We start from the raw sequence: 15,968 nt of genomic DNA on the forward strand, positions 1-15,968 counted from the left end.
ACCTTCTTGGTGGTGTCATACTCAACTCGAAACCGTTGAGGTTCTGTGGAGGCTATTCATGCTGTTGGGGTGTTCGTGACCGAGGCGATCGCTGAGTTCACATGCACAGTATTCGTGCAGTGTAGCGGTCATGTTGGACGAGCGTTCAAGGTTGTTGTGTTCGAGCGTTCGTGATCAAGGACCTTGGCGATGAGTCTACAAATGTGTAGCATTTCTCCTTGATTATTTGTTGTATCATGCTGTAATTTCTGTAATGAATGCATAACCGTATGTTTCAATTTATGACTGTAATTGTAAAGTTCATATATGGTTGTAATTTGGAATGATCTTTCCGCTACTCATGAAAATCCTCGTACACGATTTCCTTAAAAAACATGATCCACCTGTATGTCACTACACACATGTTTAAGCTACAAGATAACCTTGGATCTTCGTTTATTGATTTGTTGTTAATTCAACTCAAAATGAAGTAAAACATCATATATTTCATTAGATAAATAAGATGTTTGTACAATAAAATTACAAACTATAGAACCCTACGAGATTTAGGGCATCAACCCCAACACGGCATATATATATATATATATATATTGCAAAATTTAATCTTTCCCAAAATTTAAAAATCAAAATGCAATCATCCATCTAAAAAATCTAATCGGTAAATTTATTTGGAAATTTAGAAATTCATATAATTCTGGAAACAAAAAATGGACCTAAAATTACGTAAGAATTGAATAAAATATTCAGTAAAGATAATCGAATTTGGAATTTGGAGAAAATTTGAAAATATATAAGATTTGGTATAAGATTTGGATAGATTATCTAATATTTGGAAAAAAAAAAAAAAAACTAGAATCTTGGCCTATCGAGAAAGGCCCAAAAGGCAAAAACAATCGATAAGCTAGAAATAGTGAATATTTTAACTAAATGTTTGTGGTTGATCTCGTTCAAGATCCATCGAGAAAAACTGGTTTAACGACTTTCCGAAAAACGTGCTAGTTCTGAAAGATGAAAAGTTGAGGTACTATTTTTTATAATTTTTCCATTAAAATAGATATCCGTTTAAATCATAGAAACGGGCCAAAATAGATGGTACATAAATCAAAATAATCAAGAAAAGATATAACTTGTAAACCAATTTTCTTTAAATTATATAAAATAAACAATATCATAATTGGCATATCCATAGTTCCAAATAGATAAAAGAAAGGATCTAATAATCTACATTGAGATTTTTATATAAATGACTCAAGTTTTATGCCTAAAATGACAAAGAGTGAGGGAGGAAAAGTATGAACATATAGATTTCTTTTTATAACAATTATGTAACTATAAAGAAGAAAGTCATATCTATTACTATTGAACTAAATTCACTCGCCAATCTAGTTTCTTACCAAATTAATTGGGAAAATTTTACAAAATGACCCGAAACCTAAAAACTTTTCTATCAATGACCTCTTCCTAAAAATTTTTCTACCACTGAACTTTTACCCATGCGAAATACCAAAATTACCCCCAATTTTTAAAACTCCTCAAATCGCACCACATTTGTTCTTCCTTCAACGATTTCTTCAGCCCTTCATTTAATGTGTGCATTCGATACAACACCAACATTCCACTAAAAAATTTATTCCCAACTAATATTCTACCAATAGCATTGAATAAAACATTGGTATGAAGAGAATGGAAGGTCACTCTCAGTATTCACTTTCTGTCGAACTCCCTATGAAATATTCTCATTGTTCTATCATAGCTTTCTCTCAGAGTTTCAGTCCAACATCTTCGTTGATCGCTTTCATCGTCAGATTCAGAAATAGAGAGAATGTAAGTGATATTCTACGATTTCTTGTCCTAGATCGCTTTCATAATAAGTGTCGTTGAAATGAACGATCATATAGTAATATATACACAATCGTTCATTACAATATAAACGATCTCATAAATTACTAGACGATTGTTCATAAATTACAGTACGATCATTTATAATTTACTGAACGATCATATAGTAAGTTATACACGATCGTTTAGTAAATTATAAATAATCATGTAGTAATTTATCAATAATCATATAATAATTTATAAACGATCATGTAAACATTTATAAACGATCGCATAGTAATGTATAAATGATCGTTCACTTATCAATGATTTGCTTATCCCATTGTAGATCAATGATGCTACTTCGCATCTTTATACGATTTGGTGGGAATTGGGATGAGTCCAGAAGAAATTATGTTAGTGATCATATGAAATGTCTAAAAAACATAAATGATAGAATAGTTAGTGAGTCAGTGAGCATGATGCAGCAATAACTGAATATTGATCTGGATATGTTTGATATACACATCAAATGTTGTTACAATTTATTGGTCCCAACTCCCCCAATTGACATAATCGATGATGAAAACCTTAGTTTTTTTAGAAGGCAATGATCCATCCCAACTGTCGTTATTTGTATCAGTTACACCTTGCAAAAGTCATGGAGTACACACGGACAATATGTACCAGCATTGCAATCCAACCGATCAACCCATTTCAACCAGTCAAAATTGTGGGTTTGCAACCATTCCGACACGCAATATTCATACATGTCTTCACTTGATGATCATATTGAGCCATGTAACTTTGGGGATGACCGAAGTGAAGTTTGGTTTGGTCATAACAGTGAACCCATATGTACTTCACAATTCGATACTGAACATGGATATGGACAATCTTCAGGCCACAAACTTCTCCAACACCTAACATCCATGTTCCAACCCCACCTGCTCCCGTCCCACCAGTTGTGATGCCTTTGGTTCTAATGCATTCCACCGTTCCAACCGAACCATTTGTTGATATACCCTAACCATTAGAGGGCCCATCGTATGACGACCTCACTACAATACTTCATGACTGTCTGAATGATGAGGATATAAAGGTCGGTCAAATTTTCTTTTCGAAATATGATTTGTCAGTTAAATTATTGATGCTTGCAATAAGAAAAAAAATTAACTACTGTGTAAAAAAGTCAACAAAGAGCTTGCTAACTATTCGGTGTTCGGTGGAGGAATGCAAGTGGAGGGTCCGTGCAAAAAAAATGAAAGAAAGTGATTCCTTCAAAGTGACGAAATATCCAAGCGAACATACATGTTCTCTTGAAATGAGAATTGATAATCATCAACAAGAAAAAAGTTGGGTTATTGGACACTTAATCAAGTCCAAATACAAACAAGTTGGTCGAACATACCGCCTAAGGGATATAATTGAGGACGTCCGGCGAGATTATGGAGTGAACATAAGTTACGGGCGGGCTTATCGTGCTAGAGAGTACGAATTGGTGTTCGCACGAGGGTCATCAGAAGGATCATATGCTATTGTTAGGGCATATGGCAAGGCACTTAAGCTTACAAATCCAGGTACGATATGTGAGGTTGAAGTAGAGGACGGTTAATACTTTAAGTACGTCTTCATGACATTTGGTCCGTGTATCAGGGTTTTTTTAAACTGCATCCGCCCAGTAATCATTGTTGATGAGACCCATTTGCACAAGAAATACAAAGGTGTATTGTTAATAGCAACATGTATCGATGGAAATAACAACATATATCCTATCGCCTTCAGTATTGTAGATAGTGAGAACGATGCATCATGGACTTGGTTCATGACTCATTTGAAGGCTTTGATAGGAGACATTTCCAATTTAGTGATTATATCAGATCATCACATCTCAATTGCAAGGGTTGTTGCAAGTATATTTCCTGATGCATTTCATGCCCTATGTATATACCATATTCGAAACAATTTGGTTGACAAATTCAAGAATAAGGACATAATCTCACACTTCTACCTAGTGGCCAAAGCTTATAGAATGTTTGAGTTTCAGATGTATTGGGCTAAGCTCCATGAATATCCTGATGTGACGGTCTATCTTGAGGAGGGTAGATTACAACGGTGGGCAAGGGTTCATCAAGTCCATTGTAGGTATGACAAGATATCGACAAATATAGTAGAATGCCTCAATGGAGTATTGAAAGATGCATGAGAACTACCAATCAGAAGCTATTAGAGCATATCCACTAATGGCTACAAGGTTGGTTCTAAATCCTACGTACACGTGCAATGGCATGCATAAACATTGTAACTAATTATGCAATGAGTATTCTTAAGGAATCGAAATTGATGTCTAGAACATATTGTGTTTCCCTGTGGATATGCATATAATTAATGTGGACGATGGATATTTGGGGGGGTTGGTTGATCTTCGTTCACGGACATGTACTTGTATGGAGTTTAATTGCATCGAGATCCCATACTCCCATGCAATATCTATAGCGACCCTGAGAAACATTAATATCCAAACATTATGTGCAAAATGGTTTACAATTGAGTGTGTGCTTGCTGCTTACGTAGAATCAATCTTCCTAGTTGGATACAAACAAGAATGGCGTCGAAGACCAGATTTTGAAGATTTTAAACCAATTCTACCACTGCAAAAGGTAACAAGTTTAGGTCGATGTCAAACTGTCAGGATACCTTCAATTGGAGAGGAGCCACGATAAATACATAGGTATACATGATGTGGTCAGAGAGGACATAATAAGAAAACGTACAGATAAATATTGATAACTTCTTGTACTGGGCCATTTAGACTGAACGATATTTTTTTTTTGGGCGATCGCTCAGTTAATTATGCATGATCGCTTAACTAATTATGCACGATCGTTTAGATAGTATTAAATGATCGTATAGATTTTCTAAATGATCGGTTAGAATTTTATAAACGATCGTTTAGATTTTCTAGACAATCGTTTACATATTCTTAAACGATCTTGCACATAATCTTAAATGATCTTTTACTTAGTTTTGGGCGATTACTTAGTTATTTATTTGCTTAGTCATTTATTTCCTTAATTAAATGTACAACACCAATTATATTCTACAAATTTAGCACAAATTTATCACAAAAATATTACCATAAATATTTATTTGCCTACTGAAGGATTTCTAAGGGGAGAGAACCTTGAGCAGAAGCGGATCGACCAAATTCCATTATTCATTAAATATAAAGTTTTGCAGTAAACAATCAGTAATATATGCATTTAATTCTAAATCACAACATACTTTAGTAAGGGTTTCAAGAAACCTCATGTTTGAAGACATTTCCTTCGAGTTTTCCCTCGAACAAAATACAAACTCATTGAAGACCTTCTTCAAGATTAACCTTGAACAAAACCAGACACTACCACAAAAGTTATCTTGGTATTCTCAGGGTGAGAATCCAGGAGTGGTGGGCTCTGACTATTTTGGTTAAGAGGGAAAATTTAATGTAGAGGAGGAAGATTGAGAACTCTCAAAACTCAAGACAAAACATAGAACTCTTTAGTATTTTTTTTCTACTATCGCAATCATCCAACACTTCTGTTAACAAGAAGAAGAATAAATTTTTCTTTTCTACTTGCCATAAAATAACCATTATCCACTAATGTGGGTGGAGAGAAAAGATGGGAATGGAGTTGTAACTCCCTTCCTTAGTATTAAAAAATAATAATATAAATATAAATATGTTAACTAACTTATCACAATATATATATATATATATTAAAAATTATATGTTATATCAAATATAACATACAATATAAACTATAGTTTCTTTTCTCTTTTATATGACATTTAATATAACAACTATGAATCCAATTCATAGAAACTATATTTGAATCTCATTCAAATATTTATTTCCTCATATTAGGCTATAATGTATCAAAATGCATTATGACAATTATATCACATATAATTGAAACAACTTAATTATGTCACATATAATTAAATCTCTCTATTAATTTGAACAATTCAAATTAATCCAAAAACTGATTCTCAACTAAATCCTATTAAACTACCAAAGGGACCTAGTCTATAGCTTGAAACTCAAACGGTAATTGAATAATTAATTAGACTCTTTAATTATATTATTGACCATCCATTAACTGTCGGGCACTCCACTAAAGACCGAAAGCTGCACTATTTGCACTACAGATATTTTCTGTGTCCATGGGATATAACCAATCAACAATACGATGACTCTTCACAAATTACTTGTAAGTACAGCTAGGTCAAATTACCATCTTACCCTGACTAAACCCCTCTCAGGCCAGAAGAGTTCAAGACCCGGAATTAGTTTTTAAGGGAGCAATTTATCTACTTACCCCTGCCTCGGGAAAGGAGTGAATTTCATCTTGTGTAGCTATGTTCTCAGCTCCCCAATCGGATCAAAATAGTAGGCTTGTTGAGTCAGCGATCTGGCCACTCTCACCCATACAAATCAAATGACCGCCCTCATAGGCAGGAGTTCACAACTCACCTAGGATTCAGGTCATGTTACCTTTGGTCATCCTAATAAAATGTAAGTCTCTATTATGAACGACATTATATAATGAGACTAAACATTTCGTGGTCCGGTCTTATACAAACTCTTTTGTATAGAATATCTCAACTCGCATGTCTATAAATGATCATTTGTAGCACTTTACAATAATTGTAACACCTACAAAGTGGGCCATACTTGTAGTGTTACCAGGATAAGGTATGGAGCCTTATCCATCTACTACAGACCATTTAGGTTATCAATTAATCTACTACAGACCATTTAGGTTATCAATTAAACATGATCCATCCGTATGTCTCTACATAGTTTAATTACAAAGATAACCTTGGAAGTTAGTTTATTGGTTTGTGGTTAATGCAACTAAAATATCATATATTTTATAGATAAAGAATAAAATATAAAATATTTTATTAAATATATAATGAGTTTGTTCAACCATGTTCACAAACTATAGGACCCTACGAGATTTAGGGCATCAACCCAAACACCCACAACTGGGCAACATATTGTTTACTATACAATCTCATATTCATTAATGTTAAGTCAGCTGTATCAACCCCAATTACACAATATTCTATAAATTTAGCACAAATTATTCTACAATCCAGAGACTTGCCCTCTTGGAGGATCGCATTCGATCTTCCAACTTCCCATTGTCGGTACTTGAACTTTTTACGTTGTTTGTCGAATTCGACAGAAATCAACATGGACGGTATTGTTCTGGCCACGAGGTCATTAGTAGAAAAGAGGGAAAATGGGAGGAGCATTTTGTGAAATTTATGGGTTTTAGGAAGAGGTTATTGATTGAAAAGTTTTTGGATTTTGGATATTTTGTGAAATTTTCCAATTAATTGAGAGGAAAGCAAAAGAGAAAAAGGGGGAAAACGGGAGGAGCATGATCCCTGGCGCCGCATCACAGCCGAAGGATTTGTCCGGCGGAAAATTTGGCTTCTCTGGTAAATTCTCTTTGGCGCACTTCTAAGTTATATAAATGGGTATTTGAATATTTTGTTGTTTAATGGAATGGGGGATCGGAAAATTGGACCCACAATCTTGTTTGAATCCAAATGGGTTTCACTGCAAACTACTTTCCCAATCCAACAATCCCTTTGTCAAGTTACCATCACAGCGCACAGTGAGAAGAAAAAGAGAGAAGCAGATTTTGTATTCTACTCTTGAGAAAAATCCAGTTTACGAAATGACTTCTCAATTCAATTCAACAAAACCCCTTTTCTTCCTAAAATTCCCAATCTTCTTCATCCCACCCATTTTCGAATATATCCATCCTTCCCCCACCATTTTCCTTGCACTTATGTAGTGAAAGAGAATACCAAACGATTTCGTTTAGATATGTTCTTGACTGACTGCCTTTCCATTGTATTTTGACCAAATAGTGATTACTAATCAAACTTGGTTTGGTTTCACTTAGGAAACCCATTTGGGTGGATGGATTTTGGAATATTTTACTTATTTTCAATGTTTTGTTTTGTAATTTGGAAATTGGGATATTACTAATTTATTACCCATGGAACTGTTTGTTTACAAAGACATTGATGGGCTTCCCTTTTGATTGCTAAAACTTCCATAGACAAAGTGTTTCTGGTAATTTTGTACTGATCCTATTCCCCACAAAAAAGGTGGTGGCAAAAAAAGTTCTTTTTGTACACACTGCGATGATGGTGATGATGATGCCTGTAATCCCCAACAGCAGCATCAACCCTTCTCAACAAAATTCCTTTCTTTTCCTTTCCTCCCTCTTCTACCATTCCTTTTTCTCCTCCTCTTTCCGTCTTATCTTCCCCATAATCCTGTGGATAATGCTTTCCATTTGCTTTCCTTATGCTATGTAATCACACCCCATTGAAATTGAAAAAACTAGCTAGAAGCCGCTTGAAGGGTATGGAGAAAAGGTGTGGTTGTTGGGGTGTTTTGACTCGTACTGTTTCTGGTGTTTGCAAATCCTCTGCTTCTAGTGACTCTCCAAACACCATTCCTCGAACTAGCCTAGTTTATGATTCTGGTAACAGCCATTTCTTTTTCCTATGTTCAGTTTTGTATTTGTATTTATGAATTCTATCCCGGTTGTCTACTGCCAAATTTAGAGTTTTTGGCTTGAAACTTGGTTGCCTTCTAATGTTCAGTCTGCACCTGTGCTGTGGACTGTTTACGATTAGTTCGTTTACACTTTCATCACTTTGTTTCTTCATCTCTTTTTCTCTCTATGGCACATTAAAGTGGTTTGATTTACTGATATTTTAAAATGAATGTAAACTATTCATCTCCCCAGCTTCCTGTTCCTCACTAAAAGCTGCAAATTTCTTATTCTTTGGCTTGTTAATCTGAAGTGGTGGCTATTTCACGAAGGCATCTTCATTGATGATTAAGAATTTGTAGCTAAGATTACAGATCCCAAAATGGATTTCCACTGATTCCACTATGATCCCTTCTCTGTTGTGGCTACCACAACCCATCTGTTTTGCCTTTGAAGAAGATTGGTAGTGCCTGCTAGAACTAATTTAATGCAGAAGAAATAAACATGTATTAGATCTGAATCATGAGGCTGCAGAGTTTGTGTCCTTTGATTGTCTTTTCATATTTATTTATGGCAAAGTTTTCTCGATCTAGTTCTTCAATTCAAACAATTCTTTCTTTCTTTCTTTTTTTTTCCCTTTTTTTTTTGGTAGTCTGTGGAAGGAAGACTTATTGTTATTAAGAAGATACTCACCTTTTGTCATTGCAGCTACTGAAACACGGTATTTAAATGCTAGCAATAGGGATCTCTGTACCTTGAATGAAGCTGAGCTAGCCTCTGATAATGCCAATCCATCACAATCCGACAATAAAACAACAAGCAAACTGCTTCAGTTCTCTTTTCATGAGCTCAAGGCAGCAACTGGAAACTTTAGACCTGATAGTATTCTTGGGGAAGGTGGATTTGGATTTGTCTTTAAAGGATGGATTGAAGAGAATGGGACAGCCCCTGCAAAACCCGGATCAGGAATTACGGTAGCTGTTAAGAGCTTGAAACTAGATGGTCTTCAAGGCCACAGAGAATGGGTGGTTAGTAAAACTTTCTGCTTTGGGTTCGTAAAGACTTACCTTATAAAGGGGACCTGTTGGAGAGCGCTAAAAATTTGCTAACGTAACATATTTCCTCGGTTACAGGCTGAGGTTGCCTTTCTCGGACAACTTCACCATCCAAATCTTGTTAAGCTTATAGGTTACTGTAATGAAGATGATCAACGTTTGCTTGTTTACGAGTTTATGAGCCGTGGAAGTCTTGAGAATCATCTTTTCAGAAGTAAGAATCTCTATCTCATTCTTTTTCACTAGTTCTCCCATTTAGTTTTCAAACATCCACACTATGAACTTCTGATTTGTCAAATGAACATATTTCATTGTGATACTTGAATTTGTATAAGCAATAAGAACTCCATTAATATACTTTTGTTCTCCGAAATATCAATAGATTGAGTTGCTTAATCTGGAGAGGGACTACCCTTCCGAAATTTCAATTAATTACCGTCTTAGTTGCAGAACCAGTAGGGCACAGATGCTTATCTTCATGACTGTTGCAGGAACTATTCCTCTTCCTTGGTCCAATAGGATTAGGATTGCCCTCGGTGCAGCAAAGGGATTGGCCTTTCTTCATAGTGGCCCAGTACCTGTTATCTATAGAGATTTTAAGACATCCAATATCTTGCTTGATTCGGTATGCTTCAAATTGCAATGATCAAAGCGTTTTAATTCATTTCATTATCTCATTGTACATATGACATTGATTTTACAGGATTACAATGCAAAGCTTTCGGATTTTGGTTTTGCAAAAGCAGGGCCTCAAGGAGACAAAACACATGTTTCTACCAGGGTAATTGGGACATATGGCTATGCTGCTCCTGAATATGTAATGACAGGTAGATTTCTGTAGAAAATGTTTTAACTATATGAAACCTCTTTATACTAAATCATTTATGCAAGCCATTGTGGAGAAATTGTAGTCGAAATCGAGAATTCATCTTAAATAATGTAGAAATGACATAGTCAATCGCTTGCTGGAAGTGTAACTATCAACTTACTGTTAATTTAGGAGTTGTTAGTAGGTTCTCCTCTCTAGATTGGCAAGGATAGCTGCAGGATCTCTGTATGCAGACTCTTTGATTTTGTTCCGAAGATCCAAAGGATATGGCAGTTTTAGTAGCTGGATGAACTTTATAAGCAGTTTTATCAAATGATTAGATAAGAATGGATAATATAGCTTATGTCGCCATCTAAATCTTAAAAATGATGAGCTCTTAGTTAAGTTCAAGGACCAGACAAAAAACATTTCCGATCATTTCAATCCCATTTAGAAAGCGTGATATATCTCTCATGCCTATCATAACATAACAAAACGTACAAGCAGATATAGATTTCACAGCTCGTGCCTGTCTTTTCTTTGTTCTCCTTGTTAATTTTATATCTGTGGTGGCCCAAAGATGTCGTATTTTGCAATTTTCAGGACAGTAATAATCGATATCTGACAAAACTTTCAACTTTTTTTTGTTTGATTACAGGGCATCTGACATCGAAGAATGATGTTTATAGCTTCGGTGTTGTGCTTCTCGAGATTGTAACAGGGAGAAGATCCATGGACAAGAAACGTCCAAGTGGTGAACAGAACCTCGTCTCATGGGCTCGGCCATATTTAGCTGATAAAAGAAAGCTATATCATATAGTGGATCCCCGCTTGGAATTCAACTATTCCATTAAAGGGGTGCAGAAGGTCTCCCAGCTTGCTTGCAGTTGCCTCAGCAGGGACCCGAAACTACGTCCAACCATGGACGAAGTTGTGAAGATTCTGACTCCACTACAAGATCTCAACGACCTCGCCATCCTAACGTCTCACTGTCGTTCATCTTCACAAGGGAGGCGCAAAAAGAAACCTGAAGGCCTAACCTACACCCAAAGCTTCAGAGCTTCTCCATTGAACACTGGAAAGCAGCATGTAAGGTGATATCCGTCTCCAAATCCAAATCCCTCTCTGATTATGACAAGTAAACAAAGATCGGAAATCTTTGCATTGGCTAACCGGATTTGTTTAGATAATACTACAAACTAAAGCATGTGTTTAGCTTCCTATTCTATTGAAGTATTTGCCAGAACCAGAGGAAGAATAGGAGAGGAAATATTGGATCTTCCCTTGTAGGTCTGCATTACCTTGTAAGTGATTGAAAACTTTAGCTAGACAAGATCTCTCATTTCCAAGGTCGTCATATTTGCAGTCGCTTTCATTGTATCTTTCTTAAACATTTATGGGAAAATATTAAGCTTTCCTTTCTATGAGGAATTCCATTCTTAGTATGTGCAATCAGTTTTTTGTGCATCGTTTCTCAGGTATGTTACCACCGTTCTTTTATCAATCATCAATCAAGAATATTAACTTTATACAAAGATGCTTCTAATCATGTTTATTTCTTTAATGTGGCCCATTACAATAGATTTATAAACGAATCTTATCTTAGCTTTAATTATTCCATCAATCATTGTTTCAAAGATCTTAGAAACCATGTAATTGAAATCTTTACCACAATCTTCAAGAGGAAAGGAGAAGTTGGGTGGTCAGTCATGCCGATTCTGATTCATGTCTGAAAATTAAAAGTTTTGAAGCTTTGTTTTCTTTAAGCAATAAAATATTAAATCATCAAAATTTTATAGATCTAACTTTATTATTTTTTTAGTATAGTGTCGGTATAAATATAGTATTAGAGCAAATTTTTTTAAATTATTTTCCCGCACATTTCAATAATCTATTGGACGGCACTAGTTATATGTATATAAAAGGAATATTTACAAATATAGTGATTAGATCTAAAGTATTTGTAGATATAGTATAATACAAAAGAAAAAGTTAGATTTTACTTTTATCAATGATAGATCATATTACTAGAAGGTTCTATAAGGAATAGATTTTGTTATATTTACACTTCTTTAAAATGTTGCAATACACTAAATTATTATCTCTAAAAGTGCTATTAATGCAATTACCCTAGAAAAATAACTCTATGATTTCAATTAAGGCTATGTTTATCGCACAGTTGAAAGGTGGTCCATGTAAAAAGTGGGTCCTAGTTGATTACTTTTGTGGTTGTTTACTTGCTTTTCGTAATCCTAATGAGATGTGGGGTCTGTCTTGAAATTTGTAATCAAATCGTGGAAACTAATTGAAGAATAAAGGATACTCAATCTCATTGTGATTAAAAATTACGTGGGACTACTATCTTTACTGTTACAGATATTGTTACAGTATCAAAATTATGAATTTTTCACACATTTATTGTTAACTTTACCATTACCTTTACGGTTACCGTTAGGATCAAGCGCTAATGATAATGATAACGACAATAGTAAAATGTGACAATTTCATAATTCTAAGTAAACATGGTCAAAAGCAATCCAATTATATTTGCAATTCAAACCTATTATGATTCATCCATCAATGAAATCTCATTCTGAATATACCAATTTTCATTACGATTTGGTAAACATGCCCTAAATGAAATTCCCTCAAACTCAAATTTTAAAAAACAAAACAACTTTTTAGATTGTATTAGTGACATGTTTGGAAGTAATTCTTAAATTATTAAAATCATTTTTATCATTTTCAAAATCACTCCAAAAATACTTTTAAATTTTAATCATTCAAAATAAACATATATGCCTTTGTTGAGCCTTTTCTATATATATAACTTCGAAAGCCATTTCAAACCAAATAGTTTCTTACATCCACCAAGTTATAAGTTAGATGAGACAATGCATTCATCATTGAGATTAAAAACAAACAAAAGTGTGAATTTAGATCACGTAAGCTCCATTTTATAACCATTTTGTTTTTTGTTTTTGTTTTTGAAAATTATGTCTATAGATATACTTTTACCTCCAAATTTTTTCCTTTGTTATCTACTTTTTACCAATAATTTAAAAAACCAAGCCAAAATTTGAAAACTAAAATAGTAGTTTTTAAAAAGTTGTTTTTGTTTTTAGAAATTGGCTAAGAATTCAACCATTGTATTTAAGAAATATGCAAAACATTGTAAAAAATGGGATAGAAATAGATCTAATTAAAAAAAAAACGAAATGATTGACAAACGAATCCTAGGGATGTTTATCGCCCTTCTTTCTTTTGTTTTTCTCTTCTTTAAGCAATTTGAGTACCTTAGAGACTGATCTTCAAATGGACTATATTTACGGATTGAAAGAAATGAAAGTGCAGTGTTCAGTGGCACAAATGAAATGAACTTTATCCTGAATATATATACACCAAAACTTGCAATTTTACATCAAGAAAATAGAAGAAAAAGACCCATCTGACCAATTTATAATAATAATTCAAGACCAAAACCTTCTGGCCACTTTATACCAGAAGCCGTTCAACTCTTCAACTCACCTATATTTCTCTGTATCTATTTATTCTCTTTTATGAGACATCTCAAATCCGCAGATTCTTGCCACAAATTAAGCTACACGGTTCACAAAATACAGCTGCATGAAGGAACATACAACTCGTTAATTACTTGATTAAATACAATACCAGAAGACTCAATGTCACAAACAAGAAAAACCGAGAAATATCAGTCTCATTTCGTAACTATTTGCTTTTTGAAGATTGTGCTTCTTTTTCTCTAATAGTTTTCATCTTTCATAAAGGTGTTCATGGGTTGGGTTGAGTTGGGTTGAAAAACTTTTTAGACCCAATCCAATTGTTCGAGTTGTGAATTTTTTCAACCCAAATAACCCTTATTAAAAAATGAACCCAACCCAACCAGACTATGAATGGTTGGGTTGGGTTGATTCGGGTTAATCGAATCATTTATTTAAAATTTTGTTTTATAAAGAAACCAAAACGTAAATATGTAAAAATCTAATTTAATTATTTTCATATATTGAATTAAGATTAACAACTCAATTTTAATTTATACGGTGAAAATTTTCTTTCTAAAGTGTAAAAAAACTATTTTTAAGAATCGTTGAAGAATAAATTATTTTAAAAATATTAGAATTAAATAAAATTAAAATCAATATAAGTATAAATAATTGTGTTATATATAATAAAAGAATATATTTTAAAGTTAATAATAAATTCGGGTTAATTTAGGTTATATTAGGTGAACCTATGAACAAACCCAACCCATAAAATTTTCATTTATTTGAACCCAACCCAAACTGCACGGGTTGGGTTGGGTTGATCGGTTTTTTTGGGTCATCGAGTTTTTTAAACACCCCTATTTCATACATGAAACAAGTGGATAAAGAAATCCATTTGAGCTCATGTTTTATACAAGGGGAAAAGTGATAAATAAATGGTAATCTAAAAAGTGGCCGAATTATGTTTGTTATTGTTTACCTTGTATTATGTAATTACACGTGGGACCTACTTCCCGATCTGTAATAACAAAATGCAAACTGATAGTAATCAATCCGTTTGCGTTTCGAAATTATGTTATCATTACCTTACAATTAATACAAGAAATATGAATATGTCACATTTATTGTTACCGATAACGGTAACACTAAAATGTGACATTTATAATTTTAAGTGGATGTGATCCAAAACAATCCTATATGATTTTGATCCATTACGATTAATCTATTAATGGAATCCTATTGCGATTACAGAAATTAAGAACTAAATGGTGATTAGACAATGTTTGGAGGGAATACCTGATCACCATCCCTAATTCCAAAATGTTTGATTCGTGATTTGTCGTCAATGAGTTTGAAATGTTTATAGCATAAGCAAAAATGACCCCACACATGTGGCCTACAATTGAAACCAAAGAAACAATTAATCGAACGCAGTTTTATAAATCTCAGTTTCCAATTCAACATATAATACATTAATATGCGGAGTTCAGTATTCCAAATCCCCAACAACGTACCATGAAATCTTGTCATCTTCTTTATTCATCGACATTCCACAGAAAACACTCTCCACCGCGTCTCTAACCGCCGCCACCGTCGCCGTCCTTGCAATTTGCACCTCTATGAATCAATTAAATAAACACATTGATGGGCAGAACATCCAGATTTGCGATCAGATCGAGGGCAAAAATAATAGAAAAGGGGGGAACAAGTTACCGAAGGACGAGCCGTCCAATTTTAAGACGGAGAGGCGGATGAGCTGCGGCGGAAGCTTCTTGTAACGAAAAGACCGGCGAAAACTGTTGCTGCGAAAGCGAGGGGAGATACAGCAAGAATCGGGAACCATGGGTTCAATTCGAGACATGAAGAATGAGATTGATTTTTTCAGGTAGTAGAAAGGAAAGAAGACTAATGGAGGATTGATTATAGTAATGAATTTTGTAAGAACAAAGTGTAAGGATTTCGAAACAAAGGGAAGAAATGAGAGAGTGAAACGGATTTCACAGAAAGGACATTAGGAATTGTTGGTTTGTTGGTTTAGCTGTTAAAGCGGGTAACGGTTTATTAAGGACCCTGATAAACTCTTTGCTTTTATTTCCTTTATTTTTTCTTCTTCCATGTGGTCAAAGGATTTTTGTTTTATTATAATTAAGGTCATATTTACCCGTTTGAAAAGTAATAAATTAATGGTAATCTAATAAGTGTGCTT

The 15,968-nt window shown here is 34.1% G+C and overlaps 2 protein-coding genes across 3 annotated transcripts; one reads left to right on the plus strand and one right to left on the minus strand.

Moving 5' to 3' along the window:
- The first annotated feature begins 7,167 nt into the window (after positions 1–7,167).
- LOC120071895 (probable serine/threonine-protein kinase PIX7) lies at positions 7,168–11,695 on the plus strand. 2 transcript variants are annotated; one of them, XM_039024308.1, is made up of 6 exons: positions 7,168–7,317; positions 9,102–9,421; positions 9,527–9,662; positions 9,940–10,073; positions 10,152–10,275; positions 10,915–11,695. In XM_039024308.1, the coding sequence occupies exons 1-6, from the start codon at positions 7,257–7,259 to the stop codon at positions 11,352–11,354; spliced, it is 1,215 nt and encodes a 404-aa protein (XP_038880236.1). In that variant the 5' UTR covers positions 7,168–7,256; the 3' UTR covers positions 11,355–11,695. The 2 variants fall into 2 exon arrangements, with proteins under 2 accessions (XP_038880236.1, XP_038880234.1); XM_039024306.1 differs by lacking the exon at positions 7,168–7,317 and adding an exon at positions 7,405–8,381.
- A 3,073-nt stretch (positions 11,696–14,768) lies between these two features.
- LOC120072004 (U11/U12 small nuclear ribonucleoprotein 25 kDa protein-like) lies at positions 14,769–15,766 on the minus strand. Its single transcript, XM_039024430.1, has 4 exons — positions 15,476–15,766; positions 15,277–15,379; positions 15,059–15,158; positions 14,769–14,780 (listed from the first exon to the last, which is right to left on the minus strand). Exons 1-4 carry the CDS (start codon positions 15,621–15,623, stop codon positions 14,769–14,771), a joined length of 363 nt encoding a protein of 120 aa, XP_038880358.1. The 5' UTR covers positions 15,624–15,766.
- Between the last annotated feature and the right edge of the window lie 202 nt (positions 15,767–15,968).

The sequence above is a fragment of the Benincasa hispida genome, chromosome 2, assembly GCF_009727055.1.
Source record: "Benincasa hispida cultivar B227 chromosome 2, ASM972705v1, whole genome shotgun sequence".
Classification (NCBI taxonomy): domain Eukaryota; kingdom Viridiplantae; phylum Streptophyta; class Magnoliopsida; order Cucurbitales; family Cucurbitaceae; genus Benincasa; species Benincasa hispida.